This window comes from Lycorma delicatula, chromosome 13, assembly GCF_047948215.1.
Source record: "Lycorma delicatula isolate Av1 chromosome 13, ASM4794821v1, whole genome shotgun sequence".
Classification (NCBI taxonomy): Eukaryota; Metazoa; Arthropoda; class Insecta; order Hemiptera; family Fulgoridae; genus Lycorma; species Lycorma delicatula.
In genome coordinates this window covers 51,348,768-51,375,472 of record NC_134467.1, presented here as the reverse complement: position 1 = coordinate 51,375,472, position 26,705 = coordinate 51,348,768, and the positions used below count along the sequence as shown (strand labels likewise).

Below are 26,705 nucleotides of genomic sequence, written 5' to 3'. Positions count from 1 at the left end.
AAAGGTTATAAAAATTAAATAAAATGTGTTGTTTTTCTTAAAAAAATAAAATAAAGAAAAAAATATTAAGAGAAATTATTTATTTCTTAAAGTTTATAAATTCTTTTTTCTAAGTTTAATATAATATCTAATAAATTGAATGAATACAAATATGGAAAAAATATATTTACTTTGATTAAAAAAAAAATTGTACTCTTGAAAATACATATTAGACCATATTTTGCTTGGCTGACTATGAAAGCTATCCCTGGATGTATCATTAATGTAGTGAAATTTGACAGAAAAAGTATAATGTACACTTAAATTCTAAGTTAATACATAATATAATATAGTAAGGTATAAATTTATAAAATTTAGTGCATAAATTTAATTTGTAAATGATTCTTAATAGAAAATCTAACTTTATTTCATTTTCAAACAATTACGATGTATCAATGTACGAATATTTTTTTCTCTCACAAAAAAATAAAATAAAATTTAACATATAGTAGGATGCCAATTATGTGAACACTGATTCTCTAGCAATCCAACTATCCGAATCACTTGCATCTGAACTAGGCAACTGAAAAAGAATGAATACACTATTTAAAAAATCGTAAATACAATTCATTATAAAGCTTTGCTTGGAGATACATATTTTATCAAATTTTGTTTTTACTGCATTTTTAATTGTTTTTTTTTTTTTTTTTTTTTTTAATGCAATTCATGTAGCATAAAACAAAGGTAAATTAAAATAATTAAAAAATTAATTTTTGAAAAAATTGATGGAAACACATTTAGTTGCTCATGAACTACGATATAATGGGCACTTGCATCCTGGGCTATTCTAAAAAAAAATGCTTGAATATTTTCTACTGCTTTGGAAGAAAAGAATCTGATTTTGCACAGATTCTTTGTTTAAAACGATTATGACGAATGAATATCAAAATTTGTAATGTAATATCAACTTAATCTATAACTTGCATTAGCGAGTACAGATTACAGTTTTTTATGTTTTATTCTATTAAATGTACTGTGTAATTTTTTCAATTTTTTTGTAATTTCTAAGAGATGACATTTTTCACAAAACAGTAAGGTTTTAATTTTTATTTTTTCAAATAATTTTTGTAAATCCCGATTCTTTAATTAGCAAATTTCTATTCGTTGGATTTTTTGTAACTTGCTACTAAGTATGTTTTTTATTACGTTGTATAGATGTTTCGAGTATCTTTTTAATTTTACTGAATTTCATTACTTTTTTTTATATTTTCATTTTTTTATTAAGTTTAATACCCATTAAACACTAGAATATGTCCAGTACATATGATAAACTTTTTTAATCTTCAAATTATCCACATTCGCCCTTTCAAGATCTACCCAAATAACTGGCATTCTACTGTATACAGTTTTTTTTTTAATATATCAATTATACAGAATTTTTTAATATATTTATTAAACAGAATTTTTTTTTTATATATTTTATTTTGAATCCTAAAAATGCAGAACAGGTTAATAAAATTCATAATAATATGTATCATCTTATATGCTTTTTTTTACATGTTTATTTGAAACACTTAAGATAGTATATAGTGTTCATCAGCAAGAATTTTTTGTACTTTATTGGAATCTGACAGCCACTTTTTTCAATCTTTTCTTCCAAATCAGTAGGTATTTGCAGAGAAATTACAAATATAAAATCTAAGCAAACTTAACCTACACTTGCTTCGCTTGTTAGTCAAGGTTAGCAAGCATAGGTTAAGTTTGGTTAGATTATATTTATAATGATTAGCATAATGCTTATACCAATATAAGCATTACCCAATATCGGTCCAAACCGATCTTGGGTAATGTGGATTGAATAAAATCCCGTGTTTGAATAAAATCGACAAGTAGAAATAAAAAAATATAGGTTAGCAAGTGTAGGTTAAACTTGGGTTAGATTATATTTAGAGTTTCTCTGTAAATACCTCCAACTATACACCGATTTGTAAGAAAAAACTGAAAAAAGTGGCTATCGGATTCCGAAAAAGAACCAAATATTTTTTTAAAATGAAGTATTATACATTTAAAACGTAGTAGAAAAAGCAAAATATTATTCTACAACCACCGACCAATAAAATTTTAAACAATATAAATGATAACAATAAATTAATAGAATAACTTGTTACATAAGGCATACAGTAATATAAATAATGCTTATAAAATAAGTAATAACTGTAACGTTAAAGTATAATCTGAACGTAAAATAACATACTAAATAATTAGAATTATTGATAAAAAAAATTAACTATATAACATTCACAGTAAAACATATTTCTAAAGATAAATTTACGGGGGTTGTCAGAATCATTTAAGATCAAAACATTATATGATCTTGAGTGTTGAAAAAACTTTGCATATCGACTTCTGCTTAAAGGGGAAAATAAAATTGCCACTTACAATAAAATATAATTGTAAAAAAATGCGTGATAAATAAATCCGACTGTTTAGAATATAGTGAGATCGAACAACAAGATATTTGTAAATACTTGGGCATTGTGTTAGATAGCGGTCTAACGTGGAAGAATCATATCGCTATTAAAGCAAAAACTTTTAAGCTATCTTAGGATATTTTATTTTTTAAACAAACTATCCCCACAAATAACCACGAGAAAACTTTATTTTGCTATTGCGCATAGTCGACTAGACTACGGCATCAGCTGTCGGGGAGGAACTTATGTTACAAATTTAGATTCCATAATCAGAATCCAAAAAAGATTCGTTAGAATAAGTAAAAAAAGAACTACTGATCATTCTTTGCCAATATTTAGGGAATTGTCTATATTACCGCTACGTTATTTATATGTTTATAAAGTAATGAAAATTTTCTTTATCAGAAGCGGTCATAGAGATAATATGATAACCGAGTACGAACTTACAAGTAAAAGGAATGCATATGTCCCCAGAGCAAATAAAACGAGTTTCAAGTACTGCTCCTAGATTGTATAACATACTTCCTAATCATATAAAGACCAGTAGGAACCTAAACACTTTCTTAAAGCTACTAAGACGATGGCTAATTAATATCGATGATGCTGAAAGTATGTTCCATGTAATTACATACATTCATGAACCATGAATTGAACCAAAACTAATCCTCCTATATAAGATAAAACTGTTTACTTTTTCCCCTTACTCTAACTAAAAAGATTAATAGAAAAGGGATGGTGCCACAAAACGGGCAAGACCCTTGTGGACACCTAATCTTTCATCTTTTACAAATAATATATTAAGTATAATTACGTTAAGTTAAGGAATAAATATTAAATTGTATTATAACACAATGTTAAAATAAGTTAAGTAATATTATAATTAGTATTAGGATTACTCCATTAATTATGTAATAAAACATGTATACGGCAAAGAGATGATTGTCTTTCATGTTCTAGATACTCATAAAAGAATGGATTAAAAAAGTGTAAATAAATGAGATGGAAGTAACAAGACTAGGATACAAAAACTTTACTGAAATAAATTTATTTTTTTATACTTAATTTTTTTATTAAGTATGTTTTTATTAAGTTTGGCACTGAAAATTACAATATGACCAATACATATGATCAACTATTTTTAATTTTCCAATTACCCGGATTCGGCCTTGCAAAGTCAATCCAGTTAATTGACATTCATTATATAGTTATGATTTTTTTTTAAATATAAATATATTTTTTTTTAAATTCATTAAAAATTTTAATTCAGTAAAAAATGTTATTTTGCATCTTAGAAATACAGAATGAGTTAATAAAATAAATAAAAAAAATTAATCTTATATACTTTTTTGCCTTTGTGACCGACCTGGGAATAGTGGCAAACAGTTATGAAGTAGAAAAATTCAAATAGAGATTTTAAATTGCAGGAAAAAATGAGGTTATAATTTGCACGAATAACAAAATGTATGATGATTAGAAAAAATAAACCAAAATCTCTAAAAACTCACTACAGTAAAACAAAAATTTAAATAGCTCAAAGAAATAATACAGTGTAACACCGTAGAAAGAAAAAAATTAATATTAAGAAAATTAAGTATGTTAACTTAGCCTTATGTTTATATTTATAAATGAGCAAGCTTTGCCAAAAAGAAAAGTATTTATTCTTAAAAAATAATAATATTCAATTTTATTAAACCAGACAATGAAACTGATTTCATACAGATTATTCTGGGATGTATTCCTCGAACTTCAGGTACTGATTCAGGATACCAAAATAAGCAAAAATGTTCATAACATTAACTCCTATTTTGCTTTGTTTTCCTTCTAGACACCATTTTGTGATTTTCAACAAAAAGATTATTTCTCAGGAATGGGTAAACCTATTATAATTAAATTTGGTAGATCTAAGACTAGCGTCTTATTCTACAAATAAAAAATTTTGAAAATGTCACCTTCAGAAATTTCAAAATGATGACAATCTTAATTTTTTAATCTTCAATATCTGTAATTATTTATTAGATTCAATTTTTACATATTACAAAATGTATTAAGCATTTTATTTTGGACAAAATTACACCTCATTTGTAAAAATCCGTTGAGAAACAATTGAATTATTGCAGACAAGTAACCTGGCAGTATGCTTGCGCACCATAATGCAAGGTAATAGTTTTTATTAATTTACTATTATTAATAATTTTTATTACATTTAGAGGAAGAAATAAACAATTATCAATGCAAAATCAACAGCGAGTACTATTGAAGGATGCTAGAAAATAAAGTGAAACCTGCAATAAGGAGGAAACATCCTTGTTTCTGTATTAAATGGCGTAATATTTCTATATAACACCCTCCCCATACTGTTCAAAGACATGGGATGCTATTTAAAAGTCGAGCCAGGAGGTGTAGCCACAGTCATCTTACAGCTCCAATTTCATACCGTGAAATTTTTTTTTTTGATCCTCATAAAGGGTTTTTTACAGGGCATCCTCCTCTATGAATCATGAGACCTTGCCGTTGGTGAGGGGGCTTGAGTGCTCAGGGATACAGAGTAGCTGGACCGAAGGTGCACCCATATCGGAGAGGTATCTGTTGAGAGCCAGACTAAGGAATGATTCCTGAAAGAGGGCAGCAGTTCTTTCAGTAGTTGTTAGGGGCGTGAGTCACAATGACTTAAACGACCATATCAACATCGCTCAGTCCTCTGAGTACTGCGCAGCTGAAAGCAATGGAAAACTACAGCTGTTTTTTTTTCCAAGAAAATGTGGCTCTCTGCATTTCTACATAGTAATAATGGAGGCGCCTTCCTTGGTAAAATTTTCCGGAGGTAAAATAGTCTCCCGTTCGGATCTCCGGGTGGGGACTACTAAGGAAGGGGATACCAGAAGATTGAAAAATAACATTCTGCGAGTCGGAGTGTGGAATGTTAGAAGCTTAAAAAAGGTTGGTAGGCTAGAAAATTTAAAAAGGGAAATGGATGGGATGAATGTGGCATTAGTAGGAATTAGTGAGGTTCGGTGGGAAGAGGAAGGCGACTTTTGGTCAGGTGATTTTATAGTAATTAATTCAGCGTCAAATAATGGGCAGGCAGGAGTAGTTTTCGCGATGAACAAGAAGATAGGGAGGAGAGTGGAGTATTTCAAGACGCATAGCGATAGAATCATTGTAATAAGGATAAAATCAAAACCTAAACCGACGATTGTTAACGTCTATATGCCTACAAGCGCCCATGATGATGATGAGGTGAATGTGTATACGAAGAGATTGATGAAGCAATTAAACACGTAAAAGGAGATGAAAATTTAATAATAGTTGGAGATTGGAATGCAAGCATTGGAAAAGGCAAGGAAGGAAATAAAGTGGGTGAATACGGGTTGGGCAAAAGGAATGAAAGAGGGGACCGACTTAGAGAGTTTTGCACGAAGTATAATTTAGTAATTGCCAACACCCAATTTAAAAATCATAATAGTAGAATATACACTTGGAAAAAGCCAGGCGATACTGCAAGGTATCAGATAGATTATATCATGGTTAAGATTTAGAAATCAACTCGTTGACTGCAAAACTTACCCGGGAGCAGACATTGATAGCGACCATAATTTGGTGATAATGAAATGTAGATTGGGGTTTAAAAACCTGAAGAAAAGGTGTCAGATGAATCGGTGGAATTTAGAGAAGCTTGAGGAAGAGGAGGTAAAGAAGATTTTTGAGGAGGACATCGCAAGAGGTCTGAGTAAAAAAGATAAGGTAGAAAATGTAGAAGAAGAATGGGAGAATGTATTGATAGATTATACAAATTGGTGTGTAATATTTATGAAAAAGGGGAATTTCCGTCAGACTTCAAAAAAAGTGTTATAGTCATGATACCAAAGAAAGCAGGGGCTGATAAATGTGAAGAATACAGAACAATTAGTTTAACTAGTCATGCATCAAAAATCTTAACTAGAATTCTATATAGAAGAATTGAGAGGAAAGTGGAAGAAGTGTTAGGAGAAGACCAATTTGGTTTCAGGAAAAATATAGGGACAAGGGAAGCAATTTTAGGCCTCAGATTAATAGTAGAAGGAAGATTAAAGAAAAACAAACCAACATAATTGGCGTTTATAGACCTAGAAAAGCAAAAAACGTAAACCTAGATAACGTAGACTGGAATAAAATGTTCAGCATTTAAAAAAATTAGGGTTCAAATACAGAGATAGAAGAACAATTGCTAATATGTACCAAACAGCAACTGTAACAATTTAAGAACATAAGAAAGAAGCCGTAATAAGAAAGGGAGTCTGACAAGGATGTTCCCTATCTCCGTTACTTTTTAATCTTTACATGGAACTAGCAGTTAATGATGTTAAAGAACAATTTAGATTCGGAGTAACAGTACAAGGTGAAAAGATAAAGATGCTACGATTTGTTGATGATATAGTAATTCCAGCCGAGAGTAAAAAGGATTTAGAAGAAACAATGAACGGCATAGATGAAGTCCTACGCAAGAACTATTGCATTAAAATAAACAAGAACAAAACAAAAGTAATGAATTGTAGTAGAAATAACAAAGATGGACCACTGAATATGAAAATAGGAGGAGAAAAGATTATGGAGGTAGAAGAATTTTGTAATTTGGGAAGTAGAATTACTAAAGATGGACAAAGCAGGAGCGATATAAAATGCCGAATAGCACAAGATAAACGAGCCTTCAGTAAGAAATATAAATTGTTTACATCAAAAATTAATTTAATGTCAGGAAAAGATTTTTGAAAGTGTATGTTTGGAGTGTTGCTTTATATGGAAGTGAAACTTGGACAAACAGAGTATCTGAGAAGAAAAGATTAGAAGCTTTTGAAATGCGGTGCTATAGGAGAATGTTAAAAATCAGATGGGTGGATAAAGTGACAAATGAAGAGGTATTGCGGCAAATAGATGAAGAAAGAAGCGTTTGGAAAAATATAGTTAAAAGAAGAGACAGACTTATAGGCCACATACTAAGGCATCCTGGAATAGTCGCTTTAATAATGGAAGGACAGGTAGAAGGAAAACATTGTGTAGGCAGGCTAAGTTTGGAATATGTAAAACAAATTGTTAGGGATGTAGGATGTAGAGGGTATACTGAAATGAAATGACTAGCACTAGATAGGAAATCTTGAAGAGCTGCATCAAGCCAGTCAAATGACTGAAGACAAAAAAAAAAAACAGGGCATCAAATTCAGCAACAATGGCAACATAAAGATGTGGTGTAAGGATGGCTAGGGCACTGACGTGAACAATCCTTAATTATTAGAATAAGAAAGCTCCCAGAAAAATGGTATAAATGCCTAAATATAGTCGGAGGTTATGTTGAAAAGTAGTGTTAGTTTTACTGTCATTGAGCAATCAATTCGTTCTAAAAGCAGGTTGTCTATTTCCTTCAGAACAATCTTGCCATCGTACTACCACTTTAACCACAAAACTGCTGTTTGGATTCAAATGAGATAGGCTATATCCTACCTTCTATATGTCCAGAAATACTCTCATTGGGTTGTCATCTGTTCAGCCTTCTTAACAAATTTTTAATAAGGAAGAAATACGATTCAAAGGAGAGGAGGTATCTCTGAAAAGATGGGTCAACACAAAACAAAAAGAACCACTTTTTTGGAGCACGAAATATTCTGAATCCACAACAAAATCTTTCTTTCTTTTTTATTAATACCATCCCATTCTTAAGCGAATTTTTTTTCTAACAGGGCAAACTTAATTAAAGCTATAAATAAATACGTTTAAAATATCTCAAACTGAGCTATAAATATTAACAAATTATAAGAAAAGAATGGCAGTATCATTGTGCATCGGTTAGCATTTCACAAACTACTTAATATTTTAACTTGCAATTAAAAAAAGCACGTATAAAAAGTTATATAATCTTATTGCACTGGAAAGGGATAATTTATAAAAGTTAAATATTGTTTAAAAATAATAACGGTATTAATAATGATGGGCCACGGTAATCGACCTAGAAAGAGAGAGCTATGGCTCTGACCATTTGGGGGTGTATGCATCGATGTAAATATCTAACATCAGTATTATAAGGATTCAGAAAAATAAAAATCTGGTGGAAGATTAAGTAATCTACCCAGCAGCAAACCAGGTCAGTGAAAAGACGCTGTTGGGGGCTGTACACTTTGTCTGCGGCTTATTCTCCTGAATACCTGATGGTTCTGGGTTGACTCTTACACTTAGGTAGTACATCAGGTGTACCAGAGGAAGGATATGGGAGTAGGCAAGCACAAGAGCCATAAGATGAAACTCCCACCATCATGATGGGGTGCCTCAGGCCATTTCTTCACTGTGCATCTGAATTTCTCATTTCTAAACGATACTCCTCGACACCTAACAACAGAAGTAGACACGAATAAAAAAAGATAGATTAATAATAGTTCAAAAATATAATTATAATAAAGACTTGTAAAATATAATTAAAATCTGTTTTATTTGAAAAACTACAAAACTAGTAAAATAAAGTATTGAAACAGTCAAAACAACGGTCAAGAACAGGTGATAACCCAAAACCGATACACAACAGTCAAAACAATGGACAAGACCAGGAGAACAGACCCCAAAGAAGGCAAAAACAACTCTTGTCAAACAATAAGGTTACAGCGACTGTTTTATGGGATGCAAAAGGAATTATCTTTATCGGTTACCTTGAAAATGATAAAACAATCAACATCCTGACCCCATAAGGGAAGACACCTACCATGCGACAGTTGCAGTTGCCACTGAAACCTCTCTGTACCTAACCCTTATGAACTTTACCGGAGGTCATCTTCAATATCTCAACAAAAGGCACCTCTCAGCCATGTTCTTGCCTCAGTCAAGATGCCACCGATGCGAATTCCACATGTGAAATTCCCATCGGTGTAACAAAATTAAAAACAAAACATCTTACATTAGTCACAAACAAGAATGAGTAAACAAAATAAGAAAAGGAACTGAAATCCACTACCTACTCTATGGTAAAAGAAGTGAGTTCAACATTGAATTACAATAAAGCAAAAGAAGAACGTGGGAAAGCCCAGTAGCATCCTAAATGCCCTCAGCAACCTATACTTTTGCCAAACAGTGTATCAAACCCCCTAACTACTATCTATTCAGCCTGGTTTCACCAATTGACATGGAGAATCAGTGCTGACCTGATAATATCGAGCCGGCAGATAGTCTCCATGTGTATCAACTCATACTTCGAATAAACGTGATGCAAATCATCCAATTGTCTGCATTGTGGACACATTCCTGAGTCCATCAGGCCGAACCTCTGCAGCCTGTTCTGGAAAGTGCCATGCCCAGAAAGATATTGCAGCATGTACTTATTCGGCTATAGCCAAGAGGCACCCTGTAAACTAAAAACATCAGTAAACAGAACATGTATATAATGTCCGCCCTCTGCCTCGTCCCATCTGGCCTGCCACAAAGCATATTAAGATGCTTTTCAATTTCCTGAATTGTGTCAGAAGTTAACTCGCCTAACCTCTTGGTGACATAATGCTGTTGCCGCTCTGACACAATCAATTCTATCGGTTTCACGCCCGTAACCACCAAGATCGCCTCCTGTGAAATCATATGGAGCTACCTGCTACCATTAAGAGTATAAGGTGCTGAGCCCTCAACAATATGTCCCGACGGCTTTTACGCTTTAGTCTATCCACCCAAACAGGTGTTGCATACAGCATAATTGCCTCGCAGATGCCCTAATACAGGATACTCATGACCCCGATCAGAGGATAGAATAATCAACAGTGAATATTACATAAACTTATTGCAACGTTTGAGCAACAAAGTAAAAGAAAACTATTGCATCTAGAGAAAAAAAATCTTGTTTCACCATGACAATGCACCAGCACATTCATAAATCACCGCAATGGCTAAAATTGATGAAATGAAGTTTCAATCGCTTTTCAGACTGCATAGATAAAAGACAAATGAATGTTCTAGTGATAAATAAATCTGAAAATTAGTAATCAATTTTTAAACAGAGTTCAGTACAGAAAGGCCAATAAATATGCTCTTTTTTGCGAAGTAGTACACTACTTAATTAAAGTGCTACAGCAAAACATAAAAAAATAAATTGGCTTATAAGATTTATTAATTTTAAAAAAAATCCTTTTTCAATTTAATTAGTTACAATTCCTGAGTTATAAATAAAAAGTTACAAATACCTAACTACAATACATCTAATAACTGGTCTAGATAAATTTCAGAGTAGTACGTTTCCTAGTCATTTTATATATACCTAAAACTAATTATAATACAACAATTAAGTTTTCTCCTGGAATAAAAATTATACAATTGCGTTATAATACAGTAAGGTCTTGCTTAATGTTGCAATTGATATATTTTTTTTAAACAACAAAAATTAAGAAAATTGAGTATGAAAATGATAATTATTTTCTTAAAATAATGTTACTCTTTAAACAAGGATAGTCTAAACAGCAGCTGATCACCTTCCATGTGAATACAAAATCTTTGTCTGTTCCCTTTAAAAACATTATTTTCTTCCTATCAACCATGTTAGACCACCCAGAACTTATTAAAAAAACTAAAATAACCTAAGAACAAAAGATATTTTAATAAAATTAAAATACCTGAGAAATAATACAGTATAACATTCAGGAAAGATCAAAAAGCCTATGAAGTAACAGCAGAACCCTTTCTTTTAACGCAAAATTTAGATGTCGTAATATAACCGGTGAACCAGAAAACTTTTATGCTGCGAAGAGCAAGATTACAGTTAAAGAAAAGAGACCAAAATAAATAATTTAAAAAAATATAAAACAATTTTAAGAAAGATTTTAGTTCCTAAATGTAAAAATAATCAATAAATTTTAAGGTAGAATAAAGAAATCTACCAGAAATTAAAAAAAAATAACAGACTATAAGAAAAAAATCTGTTGTGGACACCACATGACTTCCTTGTACACCTATTAAATTAAAAATACACATTTTTAAAAGTACGTATAATTTTATTTCACTAATAATCCATGATTTTTTTTGTATTTTTTTCTTATTATTATTATTATTGAATTATATATTATAAAAATCTTTTTACAATCAATAATTAATAATTATTAATGAATCAATATATTTAAATTATAAAAAAAAAAGAAGGGAATGAAATCTGATGGTTTCCAGTCTGTTTGATACACTCGCTACAATTTAATTTAATTTATGTACCTGTAGATTACACAGTCCATCGGCCGTATTTTATTGGTTTGCTGTATGTTGTGAATTTTATTCATTCTATAATAAACTTCTTATTTGACAAGTTTGGCATTAAACAAAAAAGGAAAGAAACAAATGTAAATAACTATAGAAGGATTTCCTTATTCCTGTGACACAAAATCCTTTGGCAATAGAATCGAACTGATTGTAACAAACAACTTGAAAAAATACTGAGGGGATTAAGAAGAGGGAAGGCATGTGGAGAACATATCTTGAACCGTAAAACAATAAGGGATAGAATGATAAGACATAAAAACTATATAATTAGCTGATCTCTGTGGGGGAGTAGTTGCATCTTGGCGTTTCATTCAGAACTCCTGAGTTTGAATCCCAGTCAGGCATGGCATTTTTCATACGCTACAAAATTCCATTTCCACATCCCATGCACAAGCTTCAAGCTTGTGGTGATATCAAGCTAAAAGAAAAAAAAAATTATCTTCAAAAAGGCATACAATTCAGTCGATAAAACTCCCTTTTATTTAGCATCCTAGAAGAATTTGGTGCTGATCACCAGAAATAATTAACATTACTAAACAGACTCTTATAAACCCAAATCAAAGTAAAATTCACGGGAGAACTGTCAGAAGAATTAGAAATTAAAATGAGAATAAAGATATGGTTTATCACCTACTCTTTTTAACAGTGTCCTACAGAAATTAATGAGAGAATGCAAAAGAGAAAAAAATTAGAACACACCAACAAATAAAATCGAGTCAGAAACTGAAAGGAATAGTTGTAATTAAATGCCTAGCCTTTGCTGACAATATTGAAATTTCTCAGAGAATCTCAAAACAGTAACAGAACAAGTAAACCACCTAAAAGAAATCGAAGGAAAGTAAGACAAAAAGTTTCCTTCAAAAAGACTGAATTCATGAAAGACATCAAAGATTCCCTCAAGTCCCTAAATACAAAATGTGGAAAAATCAACAAAGTTAATACATTTAAATAACTGTTAGAAATATTCCAAATTAATGGTTTAGATAAAGGAAGCCGATTAAACTAAAAGGAGAATAATTGAATTGGCCTAAGATATTTATAACAAAACAAACCTATCAACAAAAGCCAACATCAGGCAATACAGTATGGTAATAAAACCAGAAGGCCTTTATGCATCAGAATGTATCTTCAATTTCAAATAAGTGAAATGCTTCAGAAAAAATGAGGAAATCTTAAGAAAAATCCTAGGATCAATAAAATATGTGAAAATAAATACAAAATCAGAAGTTAGTAAAAATGATACAAATTCAATTAAATTTAGTAAAAGACAGGTTCCATCACAAAAAGAGGAGCCAAATTCTTCACCCATCTTATGAGAATGAATGATAACTGGTTGACAAAACAAATCTTCAATCACATTAACAAAAAAAAGAACAGAAATCAATGGACCTCACAGGTCCAACAAACACAAAAGAAATATAAAGTTTTTATTTACTGTTTTGGTATTAAATCTGTTTATGGAATTAGGTCTTAATAAATATCAGATCCTTTTACTCATAGTAAATGGTAAATAATTTTATTAAGAGATTGTGATAGTTTAGTTTGAGAAGAAATAGATTTGGATAGTTGATCCAAATTCCAATGTAAAGAGAGCTTTCTTAAATAGATGTTCTTGAATAGATGAATGAATTTAATTCACATAAACGAAGGAAGAACTAAATTCAAATCTAATTTCTCTCCAGTTATTGAGGTTTTACAGTAATTCAATTTACATATAATACAATAATGAAACTACATCAGACAAGACCTTACTGTTACAAGAAAAATCAAACATAAGAATTTATAACTGTTCCTCATCATTACCTTTTGGATGAAATCGTAAAATATGACGTTTTAATGAACTTGAATCACAAAATTGTTTATTACAAATAGAACACTGATACGGTTTTTGATTTGTATGAGTATATTGATGGATTTTCAAATGCGATGAAGTATTAAATAATTTTTGACATTCATTACATTTAAAAGGTTTAACGCCTCTATGTAATCTTATATGTTGTTGTAATGATGATGAAGTGTTAAACTGCTTACTGCACTCATCACATTTATGCGGTTTATCGCCTGTATGAATTAACATATGAGTTTTTAACGCGTGCGATTGTATAAAACCTTTGTTACATACTGAACATTTGTACGGTTTTACACCGGAATGTATTAACATATGTCGACTTAACACGGATGAAAAACTAAACTCTTTATTACATTCTTTACATTGTATTTTTTTACCTTGATGCATACCGATATGACGATTTAAAGAAGAAGATGTTTTAAAAATTTTATCGCATTCATTACATTTATACGTCGATTTTTTACATAATTTATGCATCGCTACGTGTGTTTTATATACAGTTATTTCTTCAAATTGTTCTGAACACTGACGACATTTATATATTTTTGGCGATTCATGTATTAATTTTACATGTTTTTTTAAATCTGCTAACGTATTAAAATCTTTTGTACAATCGTTACATTTAAATAATTTTTCATTTAAATGATAACGCATATGTGTCGTTAGATAACTTGAAAATGTAAAATGTTTATTACAAACAGTACATTTGTATGGTTTTTCCTTCGTATGAGTTCTCATATGTGGCTTTAACTGACTCGACTGTGTAAAACATTTACCGCATACACCGCAAACAAATGGTTTATCACCGACATGTATTTTCATATGTTTATTTAAACCATAAATATCGTTAAATTCTTTATTACAAACCGTACAGTTAACTTTTGTCGATGATGTAATATCGCTAACTGAATTATTATTACGTAATAATTTATTTTCATAAATATGTATTTTAAAATGTATTTTTAATAAAAAGAAATCACAAAAGCCTTTTCCACATACTTTACATATATTTTCTGGTTTTATTTCTATATGTTTATCATATTCTACTTTTATATCAAATTTTTTATTACATATTTTACATATTAACACATCTTCCAATGTTGTATCGCTTATTATATTATGATTATTGATATCATTATTATTTACAACTGCTGTTGTATTACTATACTGTTCATTTTGGCTGTCATTACTGTCGATATCTGTAATAATATTCATAGGTGATGACATCATTTCATTGTTATCTATCTTTTCTGTAACATCTTCTTCTGATGGATTCTGTAAAATAAATATAATTTAAATAAATTACTAAACAATTGCTAAAATGAAAACCACAATTTTTAAATAAATGTTAGGATAAGTTGAAGTCAAATTACATCCTTCACAATCTAATCTGGAACAACTCAGGAAATTGAAAATGTAAAATAAGGTAAAATACCAACAACCAAATCCACATTCAATGAACCAGTCCCCATAAAACACAAACGTTAAGAGTGCTAAATCTTTACAGCAGTGATTTTCTCTTTTTAGCTCCATGACCCCTCACCCCTAAAAAGTAAAAAAGATATATAATGTCCCCTGACTGTGGAATTGGGGGATTATTCACAACCCAATGAAAACTACAATGATAGTGATAGGTATAAAGTGTACAAAGATGAGCAATTTACCAGGTTCCAACTTAATGTGTATATACTCCTTGTAATCTGGTCTGCTTGCATAATATTCTCTGTGAGAATGTCATGTTTGAACATGTGCTCTCAGCAGTATAAAAGAGATGTAAGGGATTGCAGAATCTCAGTTTAATGTTGAATACGAAATGTGCATCTGGTGCCTTTATTTAAGTTTTTAAAAGTGCAGTTTCATTAAAAATAATAATAGTAATTGAGGTTTCAGTTTTTTACTGTACAATCAAACAGTGTAACTGCTTAATTACGGTTTTAAGTCATTGGATGGAAAACCACAATGCGTTCTTTGCTGTCAAGTCCTCTGATGAAAACATGAACTCATCAAAATTAATTTGACACTTGGAAACTAAACATCTGGGTCATAAAAGCAAACCCTAGAATCTTTTGAAAGAAAATTGCATATTTTGAGAAATCAACAAGCTTCTATCGATAAAGAAAACCATACTGATAAAAGTACACATGAAGCATCTTATCTCTTAGCATTAAGAGTAGCTAAGGTGTCCAAACCCCACACAATCGCAGAAAACCTCATATTGCCTGCTGCAATTGATATAATCAGCGTTTTAAGAGGCGTGGAAGAATCAAAATAATTCTGCTTTCAAACAGAGTATCAGATCAAATAATTCAGCAAGTAAACAAGTGAATTTGTCAGTATCCAATTTGATGAATTAACAGACATGGCCAACATTTCTTAGTTCTCATGTTTTGTGAGATATGAATGTGATAGGGGCAGATCAATTAAAGAAAATAAGTTGTTTTGCAAATCAATATCTGGTCGTGCAACAGGACAATGTTTTTTACGACGCTACTAAAAACTATAACATAGACCGGACACAAAATGTATTGTGTATATAATGCTTCCTTCATAGATATACTCTTGTCGCAAAAATATGCTGGAAAATCTTAAATAAATTCTTTATAAAGCTGTAAAAATGGTTAATTTTATTAAAAACTGACCATCTCAGAATAGGCTATTGCTAAACCGCACAATGAAATCGATGAAAAAAAAATTTCTTCTTTTCCATACAGATGTCAGATGGTTATTGTGGGAGAAAGTGTTAACCTGGTCATTGGAATTGCAAGATGAATTAATAACATTTTTACTAGACAAACAAATGCCATTCTCAATGTTTTCACAGAATACTGAGTATTGAGTACTGAGTGTTGCTGTTATCTTACTTAAATGATGTATTTTGCATTTAAAATGACTTGAATGTGAATTTACAAAGATGTGATAAAAACATTTTATTAATGACAGACAAGGTTCATATTTTCATTAAAAGCTTGATTCTGGATTATTCACCTTCAAAGCAATAATTCTGATATGTTGCATTTGCATGAGCTAAAAATTCAGTTGGCAGAGTGTTTCCTGGAAGATAAAAATGATTTCTTGAAACGATGGATACTGAATCCATTTAGTGGAAACATTGTTGCGGCTGCTATATTACCAGTTAGTTAAGAATCATGACCAACTCATCGAAATGTCTGCCAATAAAATATTATAACTACAATTCACATCTGAAGATTTAGATACGTTTTGGCTTGCTCATCGGAGTGAATATGGAAATTCAGTCATAGAAGCATTGAAAATAATGCTTTCATCATGTCTTACCTCTGTGATAAGGGTTTTTCATCTATGGTTGCACTAAAAACTAAATACAGAAATCATCTTTTATCATTTGAAAATGATCTGCTTTTGTGCATTTCTAACCCACATGAATTCTCCATATGTGGATTATTATTAAATAACTTTTAAATGAAAAACAAATGTAACGTCTCATTAATTTATTTTCTTTACATACGTACTTATAAATGTAAATAAAATGTTTGTAATAAATGATTTATTTTCCCCATAAATTGATTTCACTATTGTTTACCTATAAAGTTTCACCTATAAAGTTGTGGGTGAATTTTGTGACTCCCAGCTTGAGAAACACTGCTTTAAGTAATCTTAATCTTAATAGTTAAGTTTTATGCGCAGTTTCATAACACTTTGTAGACACTTTTTAGTGGCTGAACTGCGTACATAGCAAAACATTTAATAAAAAAGAATTTTTTTTACTGATCTATAAATATATTGGTACTTTTTCGCTTAGAGATAATCTATCATGATACAGGTAAGAAAATCATAATCTATTCAATGAAAATGAAAACTAAAGCTACTTTTCAACATAGTGTTCTGGTTAATTTAGGCACTTATCCCATCTTGCTGTGAGCTTTCATATTCCTAGTAAAGAACTGTTTACCTCTGTGCCTGAGTCATTCTTGTATCATATTCTTTACCTACTCATCACTGCAGAACTCTGTATCATGTAAAAATTCTTTGGGAAGACTAAAGAAAAAAATCTGCTGGTACAATATTGAAACTGTAAGGTGGATATGACAACGCCTTCCTACTTGACTTCTTAATGGCTTCCCATGTCTTTTGAATGATATGGAGAGGTTGTTATCAAGCCCCATACGTTTATAATATTATACCTTTTGAGAGAACTGGGAGGATTCCTATTTATTGTAGATTTAACTTTATTTTGTAATATGTCATATCATACTTGGTGTTATGTTGTTCATGCAAACAATTGCAATAAATTGGTCTTTCATAGTCCCAAAAAATTTTTATAATCACTTTTTCAGGCTGATGCATTTTAGATTTTACAACATATTATGTTAAAATAAAATCAAGCAGATATGATTCATTTCAAAAGGGCTAATTCTTATTTGAAAAAGACTAAATAATTAATATAAAAAATAATACATTACTATATATAAAAATTTTAATTAATTTGACACTAAATAATTTTACCTCTTCATGTTTAGTTGTAGGCACCATATCCATCTCGATTTTAGGCCGATTAATTTGTAATAAATTTTCCTTATTTGCCATCTCAGTGTAATAATTTATCTCCTAGAAACAGATAAACTAATTATTTATAAAAATCATATTTATCATTATATATTCATAGGAAGGTTAATGACTTACTCACCTTATCACAGAGCCATTTTTTAAATATAATTTTCAAGATTAAAAACTTAAACTATATCTGATATCAATGAGAACAATATGGTGATTGCCCTGAACAAATCCAACCCCACATCCGTGCAATAACATCTATGCACACAGCCGGGGCAGGCAACAACAATGTACTCTAGTATAGTACTTTCACGTTGGTCAACAAGGAAATGGTCTTGCTTAGAAGCTCCCCGTAGAAACAGGATTGGTGATCCTGAGCAGTCCAGCTGGTTGTGGTTGTGCGAACAGGGAGCACTTATCCCTCTTCTCGGTTGTGGAGCCAGGCTGAGGGTGGGCTGCTGTGAGCTTGCTCTCCCAAAGTCTTGCGCCGTCCAGTGTGAGTCAGTCACTTAATTCTTAAGTCGAGAGTAAAAAGGATTTAGAAGAAACAATGAACGGCATAGATGAAGTCCTACGCCTTGCGTAGGACTATCGAACTATCGCATGAAAATAAACAAGAACAAAACAAAAGTAATGAAATGTAGTAGAAATAACAAAGATGGACCAGTTAATGTGAAAATAGGAGGAGAAAAGATTATGGAGGTAGAAGAATTTTGTTATTTGGGAAGTAGAATTACTAAAGATGGACGAAGCAGGAGCGATATAAAATGCCGAATAGCACAAGCTAAACGAGCCTTCAGTAAGAAATATAATTTGTGCTATTCGGCATTTTATATCGCTCCTTCTTTGTACATCTTTAGTAATTCTGTTTCCCAAATAACAAAATTCTTCTATCTCCATAATCTTTTCTCTTCCTATTTTCACATTCAGTCCATCTTCATTATTTCTACTACATTTCATTACCTTTGTTTTGTTCTTGTTTATTTTCATATGATAGTTCTTGCGTAGGACTTCATCCATGCCGTTCATTGTTTCTTCTAAATCCTTATTGCACGTTTTAGGAAAACGTTTTCCTAACTATAGCTAGAATTACTGCATCAAAATAATATCTAATATAGCTAGAATTACTATATCATAATTACTAATACTTATTTGACCCGGATAAAATCCCATCACTTCAGTCTTCACCATGTATAAATCATTTATTTGAAGTTCATTGGTTTTCATACTGAAATTAACCTGTGATGAAACTCAGCATTCAATGAGATCTCAGATTTTTTTAAATAAATATAAAGAAAGAATAATAAAGACTGGAACTTAATAATACCATTACATAAATCACATCATCATAAAATAAATTATTAATATAAAAACAAATTATCACATAAAAATGTTGTTTCTGCAAAAGAAATTTTTTATTTGTATTTTAAATAAATTCGCGGGAAATTTTTTTAAACGGGTCAGCAGTTCAGAAGCCGTTTCTAACAACATGAAGTATGGTGTTGAGTTATAAAAAAAACAGGTAATGTCGTCTGGTTTGGGTTAGATGGATATTATTATTTTTTAAGAACAAGTGACAATTTTTTTAGCTATAATTGCACATTCATAAAATAATATATTAAATTTTCCAAATACAGGTCTCCATGATTTGTATCTAAAAGCACAAGATAATGATCTGAAAGTCCAACTTTGGCTACACGCCAACTTAATTATATTTATTTTAATTAATTTCTCAAACATGATACTGCTGATATGTTAAATGAATAAGTTAACGATTAATGTAATCCACCTTACCGGCACATTGATATGTGCTCTAGTTCTTTCAACCTACCTGGAAGCCATCATCAAGAGTTAAAATTAATATTTTTAAAGCGAAAAGTTTAAAAAACCATAGTTAATAATTTAAAAACAGTCATGACTGTCCCAGTCCTACTAGTATACCTGTTGGACCTGTAGAGTGTAAGTGTAAGACTGTGGGACAGTCATGACTTTTTTAATTTTTAACCGTGATTTTTTAAACTTTTGATTTTAAATATATTAATTTTAACTCCTGATGATGACTTCCAGGTAGGCTGAAAGATCTAGAGTACATATCAACAAGTAAGGTAGATTAAATTAATTATTAATATATTCATTTATTTTATATTTATTTAGTCCACATGCTACAAAATTATTACCATCCTTTAGTAACTGTAAGCAGACCTGTTGGTACTGTAGATATAAAGATTGATGTTCTCTATCCCCGTTGCTTTTTAATTTTTAAATAGAACTAGCAGTTAATGATGTTAAAGAACAATTTAGATCCTGAGTAACAGTGCAAGGTGAAAAAATAAAGATGCTATGATTTGCTGATGACATTGTAATTCTAACTGAGAGTAATACAGATTTAGAAGAAACATTGAACGGCATGGATGAAAGTCCTACACAAGAAATACTGCAAGAAAATAAAAAAGAACAAATTGAAAGTAATGAAATGTAATAGAAATAATGTAGGTGGAACTCTAAATATAAAAGGAAAAGATTAAGGAAGTAGAAGAATTCTGTTATTTGGAAAGTAGAATTATTAATAATGAATGAAGCAGGAGCGATATAAAATGCCAAAGGCGATAAAAAAAATATCAAAGGCGAAACGAGCTTTCAGTCAGAAATGTAATTTGTTTACATCAAAAATTAATTTAAACGTCAGGAAGTATATGTTTGGAGCTTAGCTTTATATGGAAGTGAAACTTGGACGATTGGAGTACTGAGAAGAAAAGATGAGAAGCATCTGAAATTTGGTGCAATAGGAGAACGTTAAAAATCAGATGGGTGGATAAAGTGACAAATGAAGAGGTGTTGGAGCAAATTGATGAAAAAAGAAGCATTTGGAAAAATATAGTTAAAAGAAGAGAGAGATTATAGGCCACATATTAAGCCATCCTGAAATAATCGCTTTGATATCTGAGAGACATGTAGATGGGAAAAATTGTGCAGGCAGGCAAAATTTGGAATATGTAAAAATAATTGTTAGGGATGTAGAATGTAGGGGATATAACAAAATGAAACGACTGGTACTAAATAGGGAATCTTGGAGGGCTGCATCAAACCATCAAATGACAGAAGAAAAAAAATTCAGATAGTGATCTCATTTTCTAATAATAATAGTCATCTCATAATCATGCATCATGAGGAACAGGATTGGATTTGAAAAATTTTATACCATAAAAGAGTCAAACTTCTGTCGCGTTTCCTTCATTTTACTGATGGTAATAATAATAATACTAAGCCGTGTCCCAAAAATAAAAACTATTACACTGGTCAACATGATTTTTGTTTCACGAGTACAAAAAGGTATACTTATACAGTTTTTTATTCAGTTTTCAAATAAATATTCATAATTCCTCCATCACCCATGGTTTTTATTTTAATTTTTTTTTAATGTTTTTTCGTTCATCTGTACATCGTCAAGTAAAAGCTCCTAGATCATCGTAAATATGATAGAACCAAATGAGCTAACTCAAAGGGTAGCGTTGCTACTGTTGCACAGGTTCAGATATGTATAGACATGTACAAACGTGAACTAGAGTAACACTAATTAGAGTGATGCCAGTTGTGAGACAGTAGTGAACCAGTAAACACATTGTTGTGAGTGCTTTGTGCGTCTGAATTATTGCGTATTATGTATTTACAACTTTATTTCTTTTAATTAGTCTTTAGTTACAAAATGCCTAGTTTGTTTAAATCATCCTATTGGAAGGACAAGTAGAAGAAAAAAATTGTGTAGGCAGGCTAAGTTTGGAATATGTAAAACAAATTGTTAGGGATGTAGGATGTAGAGGGTATACTGAAATGAAACGACTAGCACTAGATAGGGAATCTTGGAGAGCTGCATCAAACCAGTCAAATGACTGAAGAAAAAAAAAAATTATAAAAAATAAATTAAAAAACAAAAAGTTTGATATCAATACAAACCTCTTTAACTTCTGATTCAGGTTCCTGCTTAATGTTCATTTTTTTTAGATATTCTTAAAAGGTACAAATGTTGGATAAAAGTTTGAAATTTTCAAACGATACGAAAAATCATGCAGTAAAATAATACGTAATGATAATCATTTTTCTGCTTCTAAAACAACGAATAAAACAAAATATTAAAACACATATTTTATTTGAAAAATGAAGATATTTTACCAAATTATAGAAAATTGTCCGTAACTTATGTCCAGGGACTTAGGAAAAATGGATAAACATGTAATTGGAATCATTTTGGAGTAATCTTCTATTCTGCATCGAGGGATTGATATAAATTTTTGTATGCATACTATAAGGTGACCAAACTGAAACATTATTTTTATTGAAGGAAAACTAATAGATTGCAATAAGATACCAGAAACAAGAAAAATGAATATAAAAACTGTAAAAAGATTGAATCAGATGACCAACACTGGAAAAACTCTTACAAGAGGCCAAAAAGAAATATCATATAAAGCAGAAGCAACTAGCAAAAAGATTACTTAAGTATTATATGGAAATTAAAAAAAAGGAAAACAAATAAAAAAACTGTCGACAGACACCATTATTAAACACATGTAAAAAACTTATGTTATACCAAATTCTATGAAATCATTATTAAACAATAAGGATAGAATATGGTTTTAGAATCGCCTCTGAAACTAAGGCTATGTAAGAGAATTTTAAGGATCTTTTGAATGAAATTAAGAGTAGAAACTCTCTTTGAATGACATGGATCAGTTTAATATTAGAAAAAACTTAAAGAATCCGCAAATTTTTGTCAAAGATGCTGTACATCTATCAATTTCATGCCGTAACAAAAACTGTTATTCTTACAATACATTAACGAGACACCATTCTCGTTGAATGCTTCGCCAGCATTCTTCAATTATTACTTTCCATTCATAAAAAGTTGCATCCTCTTCAGAAACATACCATTTTACGCGGACACAACTCATTATTATTATCATCATACGAGAACATCTACTATAATGAAATTTTAAATTTTCATTATGAATACACATATTATTAGTGGAAAATATACATGTACATGTTGCTGACTTATTTCCACAGTAAAGCAATAGTATCTTAATCTTTCAAATTTAAATATCAAAGTTTGAATCTTAGTCGGTGTTGGTATATTTTTTTTAATGTGAAACATTTAATAAAATTTTTTAATGAACATATAAAAACATAGAACATAGTAACCGTAATCACACATATGTATATAGTTACAGGGCACACTACAAATAAGCAAATAAAAACATTATAAACAGAAAAAAAACCTCAAAATTAATAAAATCCAATTAGGATACAAAAAAATAAAATCTCTTAGCCTTCCTACCAAAAGATCTAGAAACAATACAAAAACAAATAGATATCATAAATAAAATCAATATCACAACAGGAGTAAAAGTTACTTTTACTACTACCTTTAAAACTGAAGCAAAACTTTTAAAAACAAAAACAGAAAAATTTTGGTAAAATAACAAAAAACTTACTAGAATTAGAAAATAAATCCGAACAAAAAGCCTGTGCATTAACTAAAACATTTTAAAACAAAAATTTTATAAAATGTTTTAAACATTTTAAAACAAAAATTTTATAAAATGTTTTAAACATTTTAAAACAAAAATTTTATAAAATGTTTTAAACATTTTATAAAATTTAATAAACAACAAATCCAGAAAAGTAAAATTAATAAGTCACTACAATACTGTGTTAGAACCAGAAGGTTTATACACTTCTGAAAATTTATTTCTACATAATAAAGAGATAATAGAAAAAGCAGAAAAGTATGAAAGAAAAACTAAAGAAGGAATATAAAACCAGATGAAAAATTAAAACTGAAAAATTCTCTAGTACAATTAAAGTAAAAGACTCCAATTTTACAGTAGCTTTAATATAAAGGTGCTGTTTCACAAATAAAAAATTACACTAAAATGATTTAGCCTATAAATATTTAAAAGAAATACAAATAACCACAGATGATATGGAAATCACAAAAAATGATCAAAAACATGATAGGGATTCCAGAAAAAACCACCTCCTAAAAAAAGGAGCCAACTGGAAATAAGAATGAGGAGAAAACCACTTTAAAACAATGAAAGAAATACTGGAGAAAATTGTACTGACTGAAAGTCAGTACAGGGTCCAATTAGATTGCCAAAATTGGAAAAAAAACACAAAACTTAAATATCAGAAAGAAAATCATCGTTTAGTTTTGAATCAAATGCGTGCGCCCACACACACACACACAGTAACTAATAATGAAGAAAATAAAACTAGTGCTATATTAAGGTTCTTTAGAACAAAACAGTATGTTGATTCTTTTACAGTTTGATTTTGTTGAACAAAATCAAACTCAAATTGTCATCAACGTATACAGAAAAACACTTCTAAATATTTTATTTTCACAAATTTTAATGGATAATGAATTGCATGGATTAAATTTATAAACGTAGTATTTCTATTACGTATTACTAGGAATGTTATCCGATATTAATATCATTAATCAGATCAATAATTACAGGATCAATCAATTTGTTGTAAATCTACTGATTCTGTTACAACAAAATCAATTTTATCATCCCATGAGAACTTTTCAACTTATATAAAAATCCAGAAATTTACCTTTATGGGCACCAAAATGTTATCATTAGTAGGAATTCTATCCACACGATCAGTGTGGATATGTCCATGTGAGAATCTCCAATGCAGTGGTTTATTCCATATTTAAAGTTGCATGGTTACAAATCATAAATGAATTATTTTTTGATGTAAAAATCTATAATTTTTTTCCTATTGTATAATTTAAAATTTCTTTTAAATAATTACCTTCAGATAGATACAGTTGTATCATCTATAAAAAGAATTACAATGAAATGGCTTAATATTTTGCGATAGGTCATTAATAAAAAATATAAAATAAAAAACTGAGAATCCAGAATATATCTTATATCCTTTATATTAATTATTTAATTTATAATTCGTTATATATCTAATGAAATTTTTTTTAGAAATGTTAATTATTAGTGTGCAACACAAATTTGATTTATTATTTTTAATAAATTAATTTTATTAATATATCACTTTTAAATTGTTCTATACAATGAATATGTATAATTTTACAAATAAGATAACCTAAAGTAATGAAGTTAAAATTATTAACCATCAATTTAACTAAATAAAAAATCAAAATCAGTCAATACAGTATATATTGGTTTTACTAAATAAAAAACATTAGTTTCTGCGTTAATTTTGAGTCTGCAGTACGTAATGCATTTTTAATGAATAACGTAATTCTACAATACTTTAATGCTGTGCTTAAAAAGCTGCAGTACTATTTGATAAATATTTCACTTTATCATATTGTATAAAAAAATTTTAAATATGTAGAGTATTAAAAAACCTCATAAGGAAAAAATGTACAGCAATGTAGATTTGAACTGTAACCATCATGACATTCACTAAATACTGCTAATAACATAAAACTAATTTGTAAATCTTGATTGACTGTGCAAATAAAAATTGTAAACATCCAGTTAGGTGGTCAATTGTCATAAACTAATTATATAGAAAAATACTTCTAAATACTTAATTTTACATATTTTTATGAATACATTACATGGATTCACATAAATATATTATTTTTACTCGGCTTATTGTTACCACTTGTGATATTCTTTACACTAAAACGACATAACTAAAACAATTTTACTTGAAATGACTAACTCGAAAGCTTATTGCAATCAAAGATCGTAAAATGTAAACAAAAATTTAAAGTACATTTAATTTAAAGTACATGAATTAGCAAAGGTTATGAAAAATTTTATTATTTACCCAAAATCTACGTCAAATTAACTGACATCCCAGAGAACAAGTTCATCTTAAAATGGAATCTTTAAAACCAGTTCATGAAAAAAACTAATAATAATTTGACCGATATATTATAATTCAAGTTAAAAATAAAACATAACCAATAATCTCTCATAAATACACAAACACCTAGCGATAATAACGGTACACAGTTATTTTATTACTCTACACACTTAACAGCAATACAGTGCAGTAGACGTCAATTAGCTAATAACAATAATAATTGATACCTCGCAAATTGCAAGTATCTATTCAGTTTTTTCGATATGAATGAAGAGGAAAAAATATTCGAACCATTCGATTGTTATGCCTATGATCGATACAATTTATATCGAATTTATTCTAGTACCGAACTGCATTTAAAAAAAAATGACCTAAAAGGCTCCGTAATCAACATACAAAATTACGGTATAAACCGGTTTTGCTAATCAGAGAAATGTTCTTCCTATTATTTTTTTTTGCGGTGATCTGCTGAATAAACGAATATTTTACTGAGATCTGAAATAACTTTTCAGTGCGTGCAGAACGATTTGCGAAATTTTACCACCACTAATGACGCCCATTCTTAGAAAAAATTTAAACAAACATAGATGCAGAATTACTCTATTTTTGAGTGATGCATAAAGAAATTCGGTCATACTAGTTCTGCAAAGTTTAATTAATGTGATATTAAAATTCTCTAAAACTAATTATACAATACAATTAATAATTTGATGTTTTTGACCTAAAAAATTATTTTAAAAAAGATTACCCATAACTAATCTAATAGTTTT

At 29.8% G+C, this 26,705-nt stretch overlaps 1 protein-coding gene across 2 annotated transcripts; it reads right to left on the bottom strand.

Annotated features, from left to right (window-relative positions):
- Window positions 1–75: 75 nt before the first annotated feature.
- On the bottom strand, window positions 76–26,139 carry LOC142333820 (uncharacterized). Of its 2 annotated transcripts, none has more exons than XM_075381362.1 (5): window positions 25,897–26,139; window positions 22,018–22,168; window positions 18,019–18,120; window positions 13,491–14,811; window positions 76–562 (listed from the first exon to the last, which is right to left on the bottom strand). In XM_075381362.1, the coding sequence occupies exons 2-5, from the start codon at window positions 22,054–22,056 to the stop codon at window positions 555–557; spliced, it is 1,470 nt and encodes a 489-aa protein (XP_075237477.1). In that variant the 5' UTR covers window positions 22,057–22,168; window positions 25,897–26,139; the 3' UTR covers window positions 76–554. The 2 variants fall into 2 exon arrangements, with proteins under 2 accessions (XP_075237477.1, XP_075237476.1); XM_075381361.1 differs by lacking the exon at window positions 76–562 and adding an exon at window positions 4,531–8,801.
- Between the last annotated feature and the right edge of the window lie 566 nt (window positions 26,140–26,705).

Excerpts from the sequence above, each read along its gene's own strand:
- LOC142333820 (XM_075381361.1), bottom strand. The coding sequence starts at position 22,056 with ATGAACATTAAGCAGGAACCTGAATCAGAAGTTAAAGAG. Across the intron at positions 14,812-18,018 it reads CTACAACTAAACATGAAGAG|AATCCATCAGAAGAAGATGT; the intron begins GTAAAATTATTT and ends TTTATTTTACAG. Across the intron at positions 8,802-13,490 it reads TTTACGATTTCATCCAAAAG|GTGTCGAGGAGTATCGTTTA; the intron begins GTAATGATGAGG and ends TTCTGTTGTTAG.